Source organism: Chenopodium album, chromosome 10 (genome assembly GCF_948465745.1).
Source record: "Chenopodium album chromosome 10, dcCheAlbu1.1, whole genome shotgun sequence".
Classification (NCBI taxonomy): domain Eukaryota; kingdom Viridiplantae; phylum Streptophyta; class Magnoliopsida; order Caryophyllales; family Amaranthaceae; genus Chenopodium; species Chenopodium album.
In genome coordinates, this window is record NC_137843.1 from 44275488 (window position 1) to 44289484 (window position 13997).

Consider the following 13997-nt stretch of genomic DNA (forward strand, 5'->3'; position numbering starts at 1 on the left):
GTCTTCAAATGTTGGATTTGTAGTTGCTGTTGCTGGTTGTATGTGATTCAAAACGCACATAAGCCTTGCTATTTTGTGATCTGATGTCAGTCTTGGCTTGTTTGTACTTGTATGTGTTCTGAGAATGCTTTTTTTTTTTTCAATGTGTGGAGGGTGACATGAGAAATGCCAAGTGCAGCAACATAACTTCTCCCAGTTGTTCTAAGGTATAATGGGACTGATTGTAACCATTCCTCAGTGTATTGTCTTGCTTTTTTTGGCACACTTTCCTAACTTCTTGCTCCTGACATCGATAATAGTCCCTTCTGCCAGTTGCTTGCATATTTCTTGAAATAATCTTGTTGTTGTGGACTTGTGAATCCCAAAATGCCTTGCAAATCTAGCTAAAGCACCCCTTGGTAAGCTGCCATTATGCATAAGTTTTAGCATTTCATCAACAATCTGTCTTTTCTTTGCGATTGTAAGTTGTGCTTCTAATTTCGAACAATTTGCTGAAAAACCTATCATCATTTTCCTCCTCCATTTCTGTATTTTTTTTTCTTTTTTTTTTTTTTTTTTTCAGATTATAGGTGTAGAAGAAAGGGAATTTTTGCTAATGTGCTGAAAGAGAAGAATGCTGACAGAATGCTGCTAAGCTATAATGGAGTATTGAAGGCTTTTTTTTTTTTTTTTTTTTTTAGTGGTTTAAAACTAATGGCCTGCAATATTCAGCTAGCTTAAATTTTTTGAGAAACATGGTCTGTAATTTTTTTGAGGAGACTAGAGAGAAGAAGAGGGGAAAAAACTAAAAGGGGTGGTTGTATTTATATACTCCTTTTTATTGAACCCTTGCTTTTGTAATGGAGGGAAACTTTTAATCCCTAAATTTGTGAAAAGTTTGAAAATTTTAAAAGTAGCCAAACTTTAAGGGAAAGGAGGGAAAAGGAAACCCACCAAAAAGAAATACGGGAAATACTCCCTCCTTTTTAAGGGTTAATTTGGTCCCCACACTTTCTCTCTCCACATTATCACATGCATAAGATTTTACTAATCACCATTTGGAAATTTTGACTTGGGTTCCGTGTTCACTCCCAAAGTTGCAAATAAAACTTAACGGAGGTAGTATTAACTGTTTGTTATTATTATTCTCGGTAAGTAGTAGAAATTGTTATTATTTTTATTTCAAAAGAAAAAATATAAATTGTTATTATTATTATTTTTTTTGAAAGAATTGTTAAAATTATTAGAAATTATTAATTAATAATATTATTAAATATTAATTCTTAATATTTTGAATTATTAATTATTTTTAATCAGAATAATTATTGTAATTATTTAAAATAATAAATTATTATCATTAATACAATATTAATTATTATTATCGAACATTAATTATTGTTATTGTTATTATTAATTATTATTTAAAAATAGAGCAGAGCAGATTTCTTTTGAGCAGAGCAGATTTGATCTGAGTAGAGCAGAGCAAAGCAGCTCTAAAGAACGGGGCCTAAGTGTACTATGATATAACAATATATAGAGTTATATATAGATATATAACAATGCCAAAGTAAGTGTATTATGATATAACCTGCCAATAATATATCATTATTATATATAGCTCATTTTGCTCTATATATATATATATATATATATATATATATATATATATATATATATATAGATATCATATTAATAATAGGATATTTTGTGAAAAACCACCTTATAAAGCACTTTTTTTGCGAGAAACTACCTAATAAAAATAATATTGTAAAAAACTACCTTATAAAAGAGTAAATGTTGTAAGAGACTACCCTTGATCTAAAAGTCATCGTTGACTTTTATTTCATGTGCCAATTCCCTACCTTATAAAAAGTGTGAAATTGCTCTTATGAATAGTGCACGGACCATTATACCCCTCAAAATGTTTATTTACCTTCTTACCCACATGTGTAATTTTGTAATTTCTTAAGACTCATCAATAAATTAGAAATTAAATGGAGAATGGAATAATAAAGTTTAAAATTTTCTAAATGTAATTTGGGGGGGGGGGTTTATGGTTTAATTATATCACAACATTAGTCACTGACAACAAAAGGTTGTTGCTTTATGTGGATGTTTTTTTTTTTTCTTTATTTTGTGAAGGTCAAAATTAATGACTTACACATAATTGTGTTTAAAGGACATTGAGACTAATGAAATAAATATATGATTGTGCCAAAGTAGATGTACTAGGAAGAAAGGAAACCAAATTGACTACGGTAAAAAGGAGAAGAAAGCAAGAAGAGATTCAAGGGAATTATGGGGATGTATAGAGCTTATTTTACCGCAAAACCAAATTGTTAGAAGTATTACTTTGTCAGTCATTTTCTGATTAAATTATCTGTTAATTATTGAGCATTACAAAATCACGTGTATCTAAATACTATTACATAGTAATGCCACTACTATGTATTGTGACGCACCCTATACTGCTATATGTTGCACATTGTTGTTTCCAATTAGGCCAATGAGCGCGAAATTATATATTAGTATCATAAATTCTTATGTAAAGGGTTAGCACGTTGTTTTTTTTTATCACTACTTAAATAAGGGGTACAACCTGTTGTATTAGATTTCCATAATATCCTACAACATCAAAGACAAGAGCCCTCAACAACGGAGAATTAACTCCATGTGAAGTGCAAACACAAGCCAAGGAAAAATAAGGCTAAGGAATGAAGAGATATTTCTTTATCAATCCATTAAGTCCATGTCAAGTGCAAACACAAGCCAAGAAAAACTAAGCCGAAAGGGCTGACCATCCTGCGCGCAACATGCTCTTTGACTGCCCTAGTAAGAAAAAAAGGAGGGAAAGGGTGAATTAAAAGTCACGTGATTGGCATGTGTGGTCAACGCTGGAAAATAAAAGTCAACGGTGACTTTCCGGCCAATGGTAGTCTCTTACAACATTTACCCTTATATAAGGTAGTTTCTTGCAACATTTTTAATTTTAATTAGGTAATTTCTCGCAAAAAAGTATTATATAAGGTAATTTTTCACAAAACGTCCTTAATAATATCATAATACACTTACTATGTTATATATAACAACATGCCATATATAGAACTAGCTAGAGAGGAAAAGAAAGCAATTAAGCAAGTACTTTATGCTGATTAAATTGATAATTTTGTAATATTTGCATTTATGATTATAGGTATAGGTCATGCATACAAATTTTAACATCTTGTACCCGTGTCTCCTATTTTGAGATTGACGTTTTCCCGTATTCGTTTCGTACCCATATCCATATCAGTACCCGTTTTCGTGCAATTTAGGTTTACTCCCTCCGTGTTTTAATAAGTGATACAGTTTGACCAAACACGGATGCCGAGACATGAATTTGACAATTAATTTATGTAATCATATGTTAATAAAATTATAGGAAAATTCATATTATGAAAGTATACATTATAATAAATCCAACAATGTATTATACAATATAATTTATTTTTTTATATATTAGTGAATTAATCAAGTCAAAACCATTATGTAAATAGTGAAAAAAGTCAAACTGTAACACTTATTAAAACACAGAGAGAGTATATTACTTGTCTAATACTCCCTTCGTATTTTATTCCTTGCTCCACTTTCTTTTTGTAGTCGTATTTAATTATTTGCTCCACTTTCCTTTTACGACCGTATTTTATTATGCTCTACTTTCCTTTTGTGACCATATTTTATTACTTAATTTATTTCGTTTTTTTAGAAACCTTTTACAATATTTTGCTAATTTCATTTCTCCTAGTGGATCTCGCAATTATCATACTTTAATATTTTTATTTTCTCTCTCTTCTCAAATCTCTATCATACATTATTCTTCCACTAACCCTTCCGTATTTTACTCTCCACTTGAAAAAATAGAACAAATATTAAAATACGGACAGTGACAAAGCTAGCAGGGTACAAGAGGGAACATCTGTCCCCATTCCCCCCACTTTGAAAAAATATCAGCTTATAAATCTATTTGTGTGCAATAACAAAACATAAGAACAAATGTGGTGTAGTGATTTAAGTCTACCATATTATTGCCGGAATTTTTTTTTTTTTTTTACCAAATTATCGTTAGGGGTGTTTTTTATTTACCAATCTGGTCAATTGGCTTATCAATATATATTAAGAAATGTTTCGTACATAGCAACACTACAAATTAGTCCGCAAGAAAAATCGAGAAAGATAAAGATTTTTCCATTGACATCCATGCATTCATATTCAGCATATGATTCGTCTTCTATCTTTAGAGGACATTGGGATTATTTTATCCGCTTTTTACAGTTGGCAAATATATTTACTACGGCGTAGAGAAATCAACAATTTGAGTTTCTCCATTGCTAGTTGGCATGTAATTTGCATACTCCAGTTTGAGTAGGGATTTTTACGTCTATATTACTTTATTTGTTTTAAAATAAATGTCGCATTCAATGCAAAATTTTGACTATAGATTATTAAAATTAATATTTAAAAGGTACTTCTTCCGTTTTTTTTTTATTTGCATCACTTGGTGATGTGCGGAGTTTTAGGAGTGTAATATTATATTGTAAGTGGTTTAATAATTTATTATTGTAAAAGTAAGATGGGACCATGTAAGAGAAAGTAGTGAGGAAGAGTAGATATTTTTATTATATAAGTAGGGATCATGGGAGAGAGAGAAATGATAAAATAATTTAAGTGGAGTTTGAAGTAGGAGATAGAAATGATAAAATATACTCCCTCCGCCCTTATTTACATTCCTGCTTTCCTTTTTGGGTATTTCAAAATTACATTCCTACTTTCCTTTTTTAGTAAGTAAATTTTTACCAAATATCCTAAATTATCCCTATTTTTCTGTTTTGTAATTAATGCTTTCTCTATTTTCTCACTCTTATTTTCTCATTCTCACTCTTATTAATGCCTTTAAAAAATTCTGAATCCATGTGCATCACTTTAGATAAATATGATTGGTCTTTTTATTTTTCACCAAAAAATGTTATTGGTTCTTTTTCTTTTCAAAGGATTGATGACATGTGCATCATTAACTATTATTTAATCTTTGTTTTATTCAAAGACATCAATTAATGTCTTGTAATTCCCATTGTATTTTGTTTTATTGTTCTTTGTTTTATTCCAAATTTCTTAATTCCTGTATAATTTTAGAAATAGCAATGTAAAAAAGGAACGGAGGGAGTAGTATAAAGTTACTAAATAAGGAAGTGATGCAATTATAAAAATCATCCATAAAAGGAAAGTGATGCATTTAAAAAAAAAAAAGGAGGGAGTATATACTTCCTCCATATTTTAATACTCCCTCCGTCTCTTTATTAGAGTACCCTTTCTCATTTTTCACGAAAATTAAGGTTTTTTGATAGATTCCTTAAACAATTACCAAAGTACATTACTTGTATTAAATAACTAGTGAGCAAAAGAAATAAAAAAGAGAGAGAATAAATAGTGTGCCATAACTGACAGGAACATTTGGCACAAAAATCGAAAAAATTTGAGGATAATTTGGGGATAAATTAGGAGAATGAGGTTAAAATTATAAAAAAAAATCACTTACTAAAAAAGGAAGGATTCTTATAATGGGACTTTAATTTTGATTTGCCAAAAAAGGAATCGGAGACTCTAATAAAGAGACTTAGGGAGTAAGTGTTACACTTATTAAATGTGGCTCCACTTATTAAATGTGGCCGTATTTTAATAAGTATTACAATTCTATTTTTGACAAAAAAAAAATAAATAAATAAATAAATAAATAAAATACTCCCTCCGTCCCTTAATATAGTTATTGTTTGTATTTTTTCACGATATTTAAGAAAAGGAGGAGAAAGTGGATAAAGTACATTAATAAAAGTGAAAAATACAACCATAGACAAAAGTTAGAGAGAGAAAGTGGAAAAAAGTAGAAGACATGTGCAAAATTCAAGGTAAATTAGGAAGAACAATGAATAAAGTTAAAAAAGTGAGGGTATAATGGTCTTTACATACTAGCCAAAAATAGAGATAGGAACAATATTTTGGCTCTCTAAAATAGGAAAACGAGAATTATATTATGGGACGGAAGAAGTACATTTTAATATTATATCTTTCTCCTCTCATAGTTCTCATCTAAACTCACTACTCCTACCGTCCTTTTATTATATGTCTGTATTCTTTTTTTGGGTGATCAAAATTAATTGTCTGTTTCTATTTATAGGTTATATTTTTTTTACAATATTATTCTCTTTTTGATGATTTGTCATTTTTTTCTTTTTTTGTACTTTAACATCAATTTCCAATATTTGCTCTCTCCTAATTCTCAACCATTTTTTCTTTTTCTCTATCTCTCTCTAACCCTATATGCATATTTATACTCTTAATTATTAGTTTTAAGAAATCTTTAGCTTTCTTAATTCCCATGCAAAATGAGAAATAGACATATAATAAAAGGGCGGACAGAGTATTACTTATTATTATTATTATTATTATTATTATTATTATTATTATTATTATTATTATTATTATTATTATTTCTTTTCTCTCACATTCATTACTTTTCAATAAATCATTAACCCCACTATATATTTTTTTTACAATTTTTAATGCTTCAACTACCCTACCTATCGCTTATTTTATATAAGTCAATTGATTTGCCTAAAACTATGTGTTTGTCAAAGTGTAACACTTATTAAAACACGGAGGGAGTATTGAGTTGATTTTAACACTTATATTAGGGTTGGGTGAATAATAGGTCGGGTTTAATTCGGATTTTCACGAGTTAAAACGGGTTAGGGTCATTCTCAGGCTCAAGTCGGGTTTGGTTCAAGTCAATAATTTGCGAGTTATAATCAGGTCGGGTCATTCTCGGGTTTAAGTCGGGTTCGATTCAAGTCAATAATTTGCGGGTTATATTCAGGTCGGGTCATTCTTGGGTTCAAGTCGGGTTATATTAACATAGAGTAGTTTTAGCCTTAAGAAGTTGTGACTTTACAAGTAGATTACAATATAAATAGCGTATATCTTTATTTACTTAGTCAATATCTACAATAATAAAGATGTATAAAATAATAAGTCGAATTGATTTCGGGTCAGATCAATAACAAGTCATGTTGATTTTGGGTCAACTTTGTAACAGATCGGATTGATCAACTTCAAGTCGGGTTAGTAACAGGTCAGGTTAAATTCAGGTCGGGTTAGGAATAGGTCGGGTTAGTAAAATGTCAGGTTAAATTCGGGTTTTGACGGGTTTGGGTCAATTTCGGTTCAGGTCGAGTTTAGTTCTGGTCAATAATTTACGGGCTATATTCGGGTCGGGTCATCTCCAGGTGTTCGAGTTTGGGTCTCAAATACGCGTGTTAACTCGGGTCTAGGGTTTGGTTTCAGGTCGGGTTAGATAGGGTTCGGGTCACCATTTTTCCGGGTTCAGACAGGTCGGTTAATAATCAGGTTCGGGTCGTGCCTATTCAAATCCCACTAGTGACCGTTTGGGGCAAGGATTCCCTTATCCTTCTCCCCCATTTTTAAAGTGTCTATCTTGCTAACTCGGGTCAGTGTAATAAACTTGTATTTTATCGATCTCTTTTCTAAGATAAAGTTGACCCCATAAAGTCTTTATAGGAAGCAAAATTACTACTCCATAAAAAATAAAAAAAATAAAAAAAAAAAAAAAAAAAAAAAGGTAACTAAAAAACTATCAAATTTACTTTTAATACTTTGTATCGTATGCCTTTAAATTAGAGCATGATACTTTAAGGAGCACTTTGCAGTTTGCAACCCCCCTATGATTCGGGTTGGGTCATGCTTGAGTCGGGTCACGTCGGGTCATACATCTTATTGGGTTTGGGTTAGGTTTAGGTCGGGTTATATTAGGGTTGGGTGAATAATAGGTCGGGTTTAATTCGGATTTTCACGAGTTAAAACGGGTTAGGGTCATTCTCAGGCTCAAGTCGGGTTTGGTTCAAGTCAATAATTTGCGAGTTATAATCAGGTCGGGTCATTCTCGGGTTTAAGTCGGGTTCGATTCAAGTCAATAATTTGCGGGTTATATTCAGGTCGGGTCATTCTTGGGTTCAAGTCGGGTTATATTAACATAGAGTAGTTTTAGCCTTACGAAGTTGTGACTTTACAAGTAGATTACAATATAAATAGCGTATATCTTTATTTACTTATTCAATATCTACAATAATAAAGATGTATAAAATAATAAGTCGAATTGATTTCGGGTCAGATCAATAACAAGTCATGTTGATTTTGGGTCAACTTTGTAACAGATCGGGTTGATCAACTTCAAGTCGGGTTAGTAACAGGTCAGGTTAAATTCAGGTCGGGTTAGGAATAGGTCGGGTTAGTAAAATGTCAGGTTAAATTCGGGTTTTGACGGGTTTGGGTCAATTTCGGTTCAGGTCGAGTTTAGTTCTGGTCAATAATTTACGGGCTATATTCGGGTCGGGTCATCTCCAGGTGTTCGAGTTTGGGTCTCAAATACGCGTGTTAACTCGGGTCTAGGGTTTGGTTTCAGGTCGGGTTAGATAGGGTTCGGGTCACCATTTTTCCGGGTTCAGACAGGTCGGTTAATAATCAGGTTCGGGTCGTGCCTATTCAAATCCCACTAGTGACCCTTTGGGGCAAGGATTCCCTTATCCTTCTCCCCCATTTTTAAAGTGTCTATCTTGCTAACTCGGGTCAGTGTAATAAACTTGTATTTTATCGATCTCTTTTCTAAGATAAAGTTGACCCCATAAAGTCTTTATAGGAAGCAAAATTACTACTCCATAAAAAAAAAAGTAACTAAATACTCAGTAACTATCAAATTTACTTTTAATACTTTGTATCGTATGCCTTTAAATTAGAGCATGATACTTTAAGGAGCACTTTGCAGTTTGCACCCCCCCTATCACTCTTCACCGCCACCCCCCCACCCACCCCCCCCCCCCCCCCCCCCCCCCAATAACTAAAATATTGATAAACATCACCCGACCAAACCATTTCCTTTATATATATGAACGTCGAAGCCGTGTATTTCTCATCATCAGTCGTCCTTTGATTAAAAACTAGTTTGCTCAAACAATTTATAACTTTTGGTTTCCTTGAAGTTGCCCAATTTATTATTAGTCTACTAATACTCGTTTTTTGGAGCACCTATATATATACCAAAGTTTTATCCATCTTTTTATACAAACGGTCCAAAACTAAACTTGTTTCTATTATCTTAGTGGGATGTACATAATACTACTTCGTATGGTATTATCTCTCTCCCTCCTTTAGAATCAAGCTAGCTAAGTTTACTTCTCAACCTCATTTTACAAATAACCAATTTTAGAGAGTTTATTCCTTGCTGATAATTCTCTCTTCTATTTTTTGCCGTTTCTGACATTTTCGAGGCTGTTGATATTATCTCTTTCTCTCTAATCCTTAGAGATTACATCTTATCGTTTTAATTAACAACTCATTCTTTTTCATTACCTCTTCAATGGCAACTCTAGTTGCACGACAAGGCCGCCATAGACAACTTTACGAGGACAATCGTCGTCTTGTTTCCGGGTATGTCATCGTTTTCGCATCGAATCAATAATTTGTTTTTTTCTTTCACCGTATTCTTAATTGCAAGTATATATATATTTTTTATTCTCGATAAAAAGTTATTCGTAACCATAAAATGTTCTTTCTATTTTGACGGTGATTGTCATATTTTAAAGCCGGATTAAAGGTTTAGTAATGATGCGATCTAATTTATGTTGGATTAGAACTAAATCTAGATTCAATTTGTTTTAACTGTTAATTTCCGTGTTTGTTTTTTGTTTACCGCGTAGTTTTGGTACGTTATTGGTGAATTAGACGTTGGTGAAGAACGATGCTCCTTCCTCGTCCCTTCTTTTTGCTTTGGGGCAAATTGAGAGAGTTGACCTGTTATGATTAAAATAATTATAAAACCTTTAATGATTGTAAGAGGGTAATTATTCGCCTATTCGAATGCACTTTTTAAAATTGGAACGACACAGTATAATCTCTACACGCTACAATGACAATATGAATTGAGAAGAAACAATGATGATTACTCGTCCCAAAAAAATTGATATAGGAATATTAAATTAAAAAGGAAGTAACTGAATAAGAAGTACTCGTAATTCTTCACCCCCAAAATAGCTAGCAGTCCATATATTCTCTATTAATTACAGAAAGTTATGTGCTAGACATTAGACATATACAATCATATCATTCAAATGTCACAATCTTAACGGGCGGGATTAACACTCTAAAGAAAAGTAGTATTTAATTTGAGATAATTTTACTGTATACATCAATGATTAATGACAATAACAAGCATTCAGAATAGTGTTAGAATACTTTAGAGAAAATAAGTGACATGTATATTGTGAATAGAAAACCTTGAGTTTTAACTTTAATGGAAAAGAAAAACAAAAACAACTATGAGATGAAAATAGATGGAAAAAAAATGTATACATGCAAATATGCAATATTGTTTTTTTAAATTGGTTGGCCAAGCCATTTATTCATATTCTTTTATATTTCTACCAAAAATTGTTGATCATCATCAGAATATATTTTTCTTTTTCATCTGTTTACAACATATTTTCTTATGTTCTTTTCTCATATTTAATTGAAAAATATCTCATAAATTCCTATAATTATATTACTCGTATGAGACAGAAGGAATACAAATTTTTCGTTGGACAATTTATTAAGTGGAGTAGAAAGTAAATAGAAGTCCAAATCAATCAATATACTCATATAATTCATAGAAAAATAACGTTCATACTAATTTTTCATATTGTAATCCACATCAGTTTTCCTTTACTTCGTTATCTGCATGGACAAGAAGGATTAGTTTATATAAAATGACTAGTCTCTTACTTTTAATTATACTTGTAAAAGATAAGATTAATATTTTTAATTAAAAAAACGATGACTAATCTTCTTTGTCGTCTACTCTAGTTAAGAATTATAACAGTGCAATCGATTGAAGATTAAAATATGTGACGAAAAAGTTTATGATGAGACAAAAGAAATTAAAAAAGAAAAACTTGCACTAAATTAAATTACAATTCTATTAAAAAAATGAAAATCTAGAAACAAGGCAAAAAACACACATTGACAATTTGTCATTATCCTATGGTGTTGTCTTTTCCATAATAAAACTTTCATTATTGTATTTTTTGTGTTGGGAGTTTTCTGTGACACAATATGTACATTGGTGCTATTGTGGTCCCCTTTAATAACTCCAATTTGATAAGGATTCATCCCAAACCATACGCTCCTTTCGTGGTCTACTCATTTCCACTAGCATTAGATAGTGTGTGTTTAATTTTTGACATGGTCTTCATTGGTAATCTGTAGCTTTCCGTTCTTGATTGGATCACTTGGCTTGTTCGTTTAGTCAGTTTGTTAGTTGTCTTCTTGTTCATTTTATAAAAACAAATTTCAAAATTATTAAATGCTGTTAAAGTTCAAATATGTGTAAACATAAGGTAAAAGTCAAGGTTATTAAGATTTAAGAACTTTATTTCACTTAAGTTCAGGTGAAGATAACATATCAGGTAATTGATTGAAAACTTTGTTAATAGTTTATGTGCCAATGAAACAACATTCTAGCAAGGAAATAGTTGCTTCAACTAAAGTATTAATTGAACTAAAACTTATTAGCAGTGGCAAATGAATCTACTTACTACGAAAAAACAAACTCACTTAATCATATTTGAATCTCTAATAAAATATATAAATTGATCTAATGTTTCAATTATCAGCTTAATCTCTTAATTGAACTGATTCTCTAACATAATCTATTCAATAATAGAGTAACAGACCTTATATTACATGAATTTCTCATTAAAACAATTAATTTCAACATATAATTTACACAATTAAAAAAAAAGAGTAGTTATATTTTCCAAATTATTAATGATGGGGAAAATTAAAACCTCAATAATAGTCACCAAACATTTAGTTGAGAGGTTTGAAGAGTTGACAACAAGAGATTGATGAATCAAAGATTCATGTCGGAAATCATTAAATTTGTGCGTGGGAAAATAAAAAAACTTGCGCAATGGGGCCGTTTACTTTAGCATATTGGTATTTGGTAGTACTAATTTCAGTAGGAATTTCACACCCTTTTGCATGTGCCTTAACGTGGCCTAGGATCCAATAATTTCCATTCGAATATCTATTTTTTTTTAATAGGATGTCTTAATCGGGCAGGTTTTCTTTTCCTTTTATTTTATTCTTTTCTGATTTTGTATGTCAAGAAATTAGTTAGGAAATTACCAGTAGATAGACCATTAAGATGATACGAATCTTTCTTTAATTTGTTTAGGTTGGAAGTATCAAATTGAAGAGCTTATCTATCATACTTCCTCTGTTTTTGTTATAGCATCTGCATGATATTTTAATTTATGTTACTTGTTATGCATAACCCGTCTATTAATTAATACGCACTCATGGAGCTCGAATTTCTCCTCACAGTCATAATTATGTAACCATAGTAATATTGTATAATTCGAATGTTGAAAAATTGATTTTTGTCAATCGAGAATTTTTATAAATTTATTTACAATAAACTTACTATCAGTTAAGATTTAATGGCTTTGAATAACATTGGCTTCTTTTATTGGTGTAAACAGATGTATTCCTTATAGATTAAGAGACGGATGTGAAGATTGTGAATGTAACAAAGAAGATTCTTTAGAAGTTCTAATGGTATCATCACCAAATCGCCACGATCTTGTATTTCCAAAGGTATGCCTCCTCTCATATCCCTTTAGAGTAAGATAAAATCCCATAAAATGGAGAAAAAAAAAAGGGGATTGAACTCAAGTAAAGTACTTAAGTGAGCTTATGTCTTATTATTTGTCGTTATGTGGTGTAGGGAGGATGGGAGAATGATGAGACTGTGCATGAAGCTGCATGCCGTGAAGCCTTTGAAGAAGCCGGAGTTAAAGGAAACCTAAATGTAAGGCTCTACTTAATTCGCCTTCCTCAGAAATTCACGAGCTAGGCACCCCTAAATTATTTGAAAATGTCTGTTTTGTAAGAAAATCACTTTCATTATTTGTGCTCAACTACTCCTTAACTTACAATATATTCTGTAACTTGTTGCAGACGACGCAATTGGGTGTTTGGGAGTTTCGTAGCAAAAGCAGGCAAGCTATAAGCAGCATTGAAGGAGGGTGCAGGGGTTATATGTTCGCTTTGGAGGTTACTGAGGAATTCGAGACTTGGCCTGAACAAGAAAACCATGGTCGACAATGGGTAAGAATCTGATGTGTTTTTTTCAACTTCACCTTACAGTCATTTCTACAATTACGTAAGACAATTTCTGTTCTATTGCTCATCGTCTTCCTATTGATGTTTACAGTTGAACATAAGAGAGGCATTTCGCCTCTGCCGCTATGAATGGATGAGGGAGGCATTAAGAGCTTTCCTCGAACTGATGGACACCGATAGGCAGCAGCCAAAGACAACGAGCAGCCAGTTGGTTAGGGATCCCAATGTCACTCTTGCTGCAGCGTTAATGCCAGATCGCCAAGTTGCTAAGACTACACCTGCAAATCGACCTTTAAATTCAACTGCGGTTATTGCAATAGCATTTACAATCGTAGCACCGTGATTAGCTCTCCAATTAGTGTGTCATCAGGCATCTTATATTGATTTCTTTGTGACTAGTTCCTTGGGAAGATAACGATAACTGTACAAAAGGAGGAACTAGATTTTGAAGAAATCATAGTGATTCTTAGGGATGTTAAATCTTGGATTCTTGGGAGGTAGTGCACAAGATCTGTCATCAAAATTCTCATCCATATCACTGCCTTTCGCGTCTTGTAGATGGGGAGGAAAAAAAAAAACGAAGAAAAAATGTTTCTAAGTCATCATGTTACAAAATTTCGACTTTCTCTAACATAAATAATTAGCCTTCAACATGTGCATCTTACACTTCTTGGCATTTTAGGAAATTTCTGCCATAGCAATCTGTAATGCTTTCAGTCCTTGAACAGATAAAAATTCACCAAGAATAT

General features: G+C 31.8%; 1 protein-coding gene across 1 annotated transcript; it reads left to right on the forward strand.

Annotated features, from left to right (window-relative positions):
• Nucleotides 1-8997: 8997 nt before the first annotated feature.
• On the forward strand, nucleotides 8998-13899 carry LOC145562458 (nudix hydrolase 12, mitochondrial-like). Its single transcript, XM_081622750.1, has 5 exons — nucleotides 8998-9510; nucleotides 12606-12720; nucleotides 12851-12934; nucleotides 13084-13233; nucleotides 13340-13899. Exons 1-5 carry the CDS (start codon nucleotides 9440-9442, stop codon nucleotides 13589-13591), a joined length of 672 nt encoding a protein of 223 aa, XP_081478876.1. The 5' UTR covers nucleotides 8998-9439; the 3' UTR covers nucleotides 13592-13899.
• Nucleotides 13900-13997: the final 98 nt, after the last annotated feature.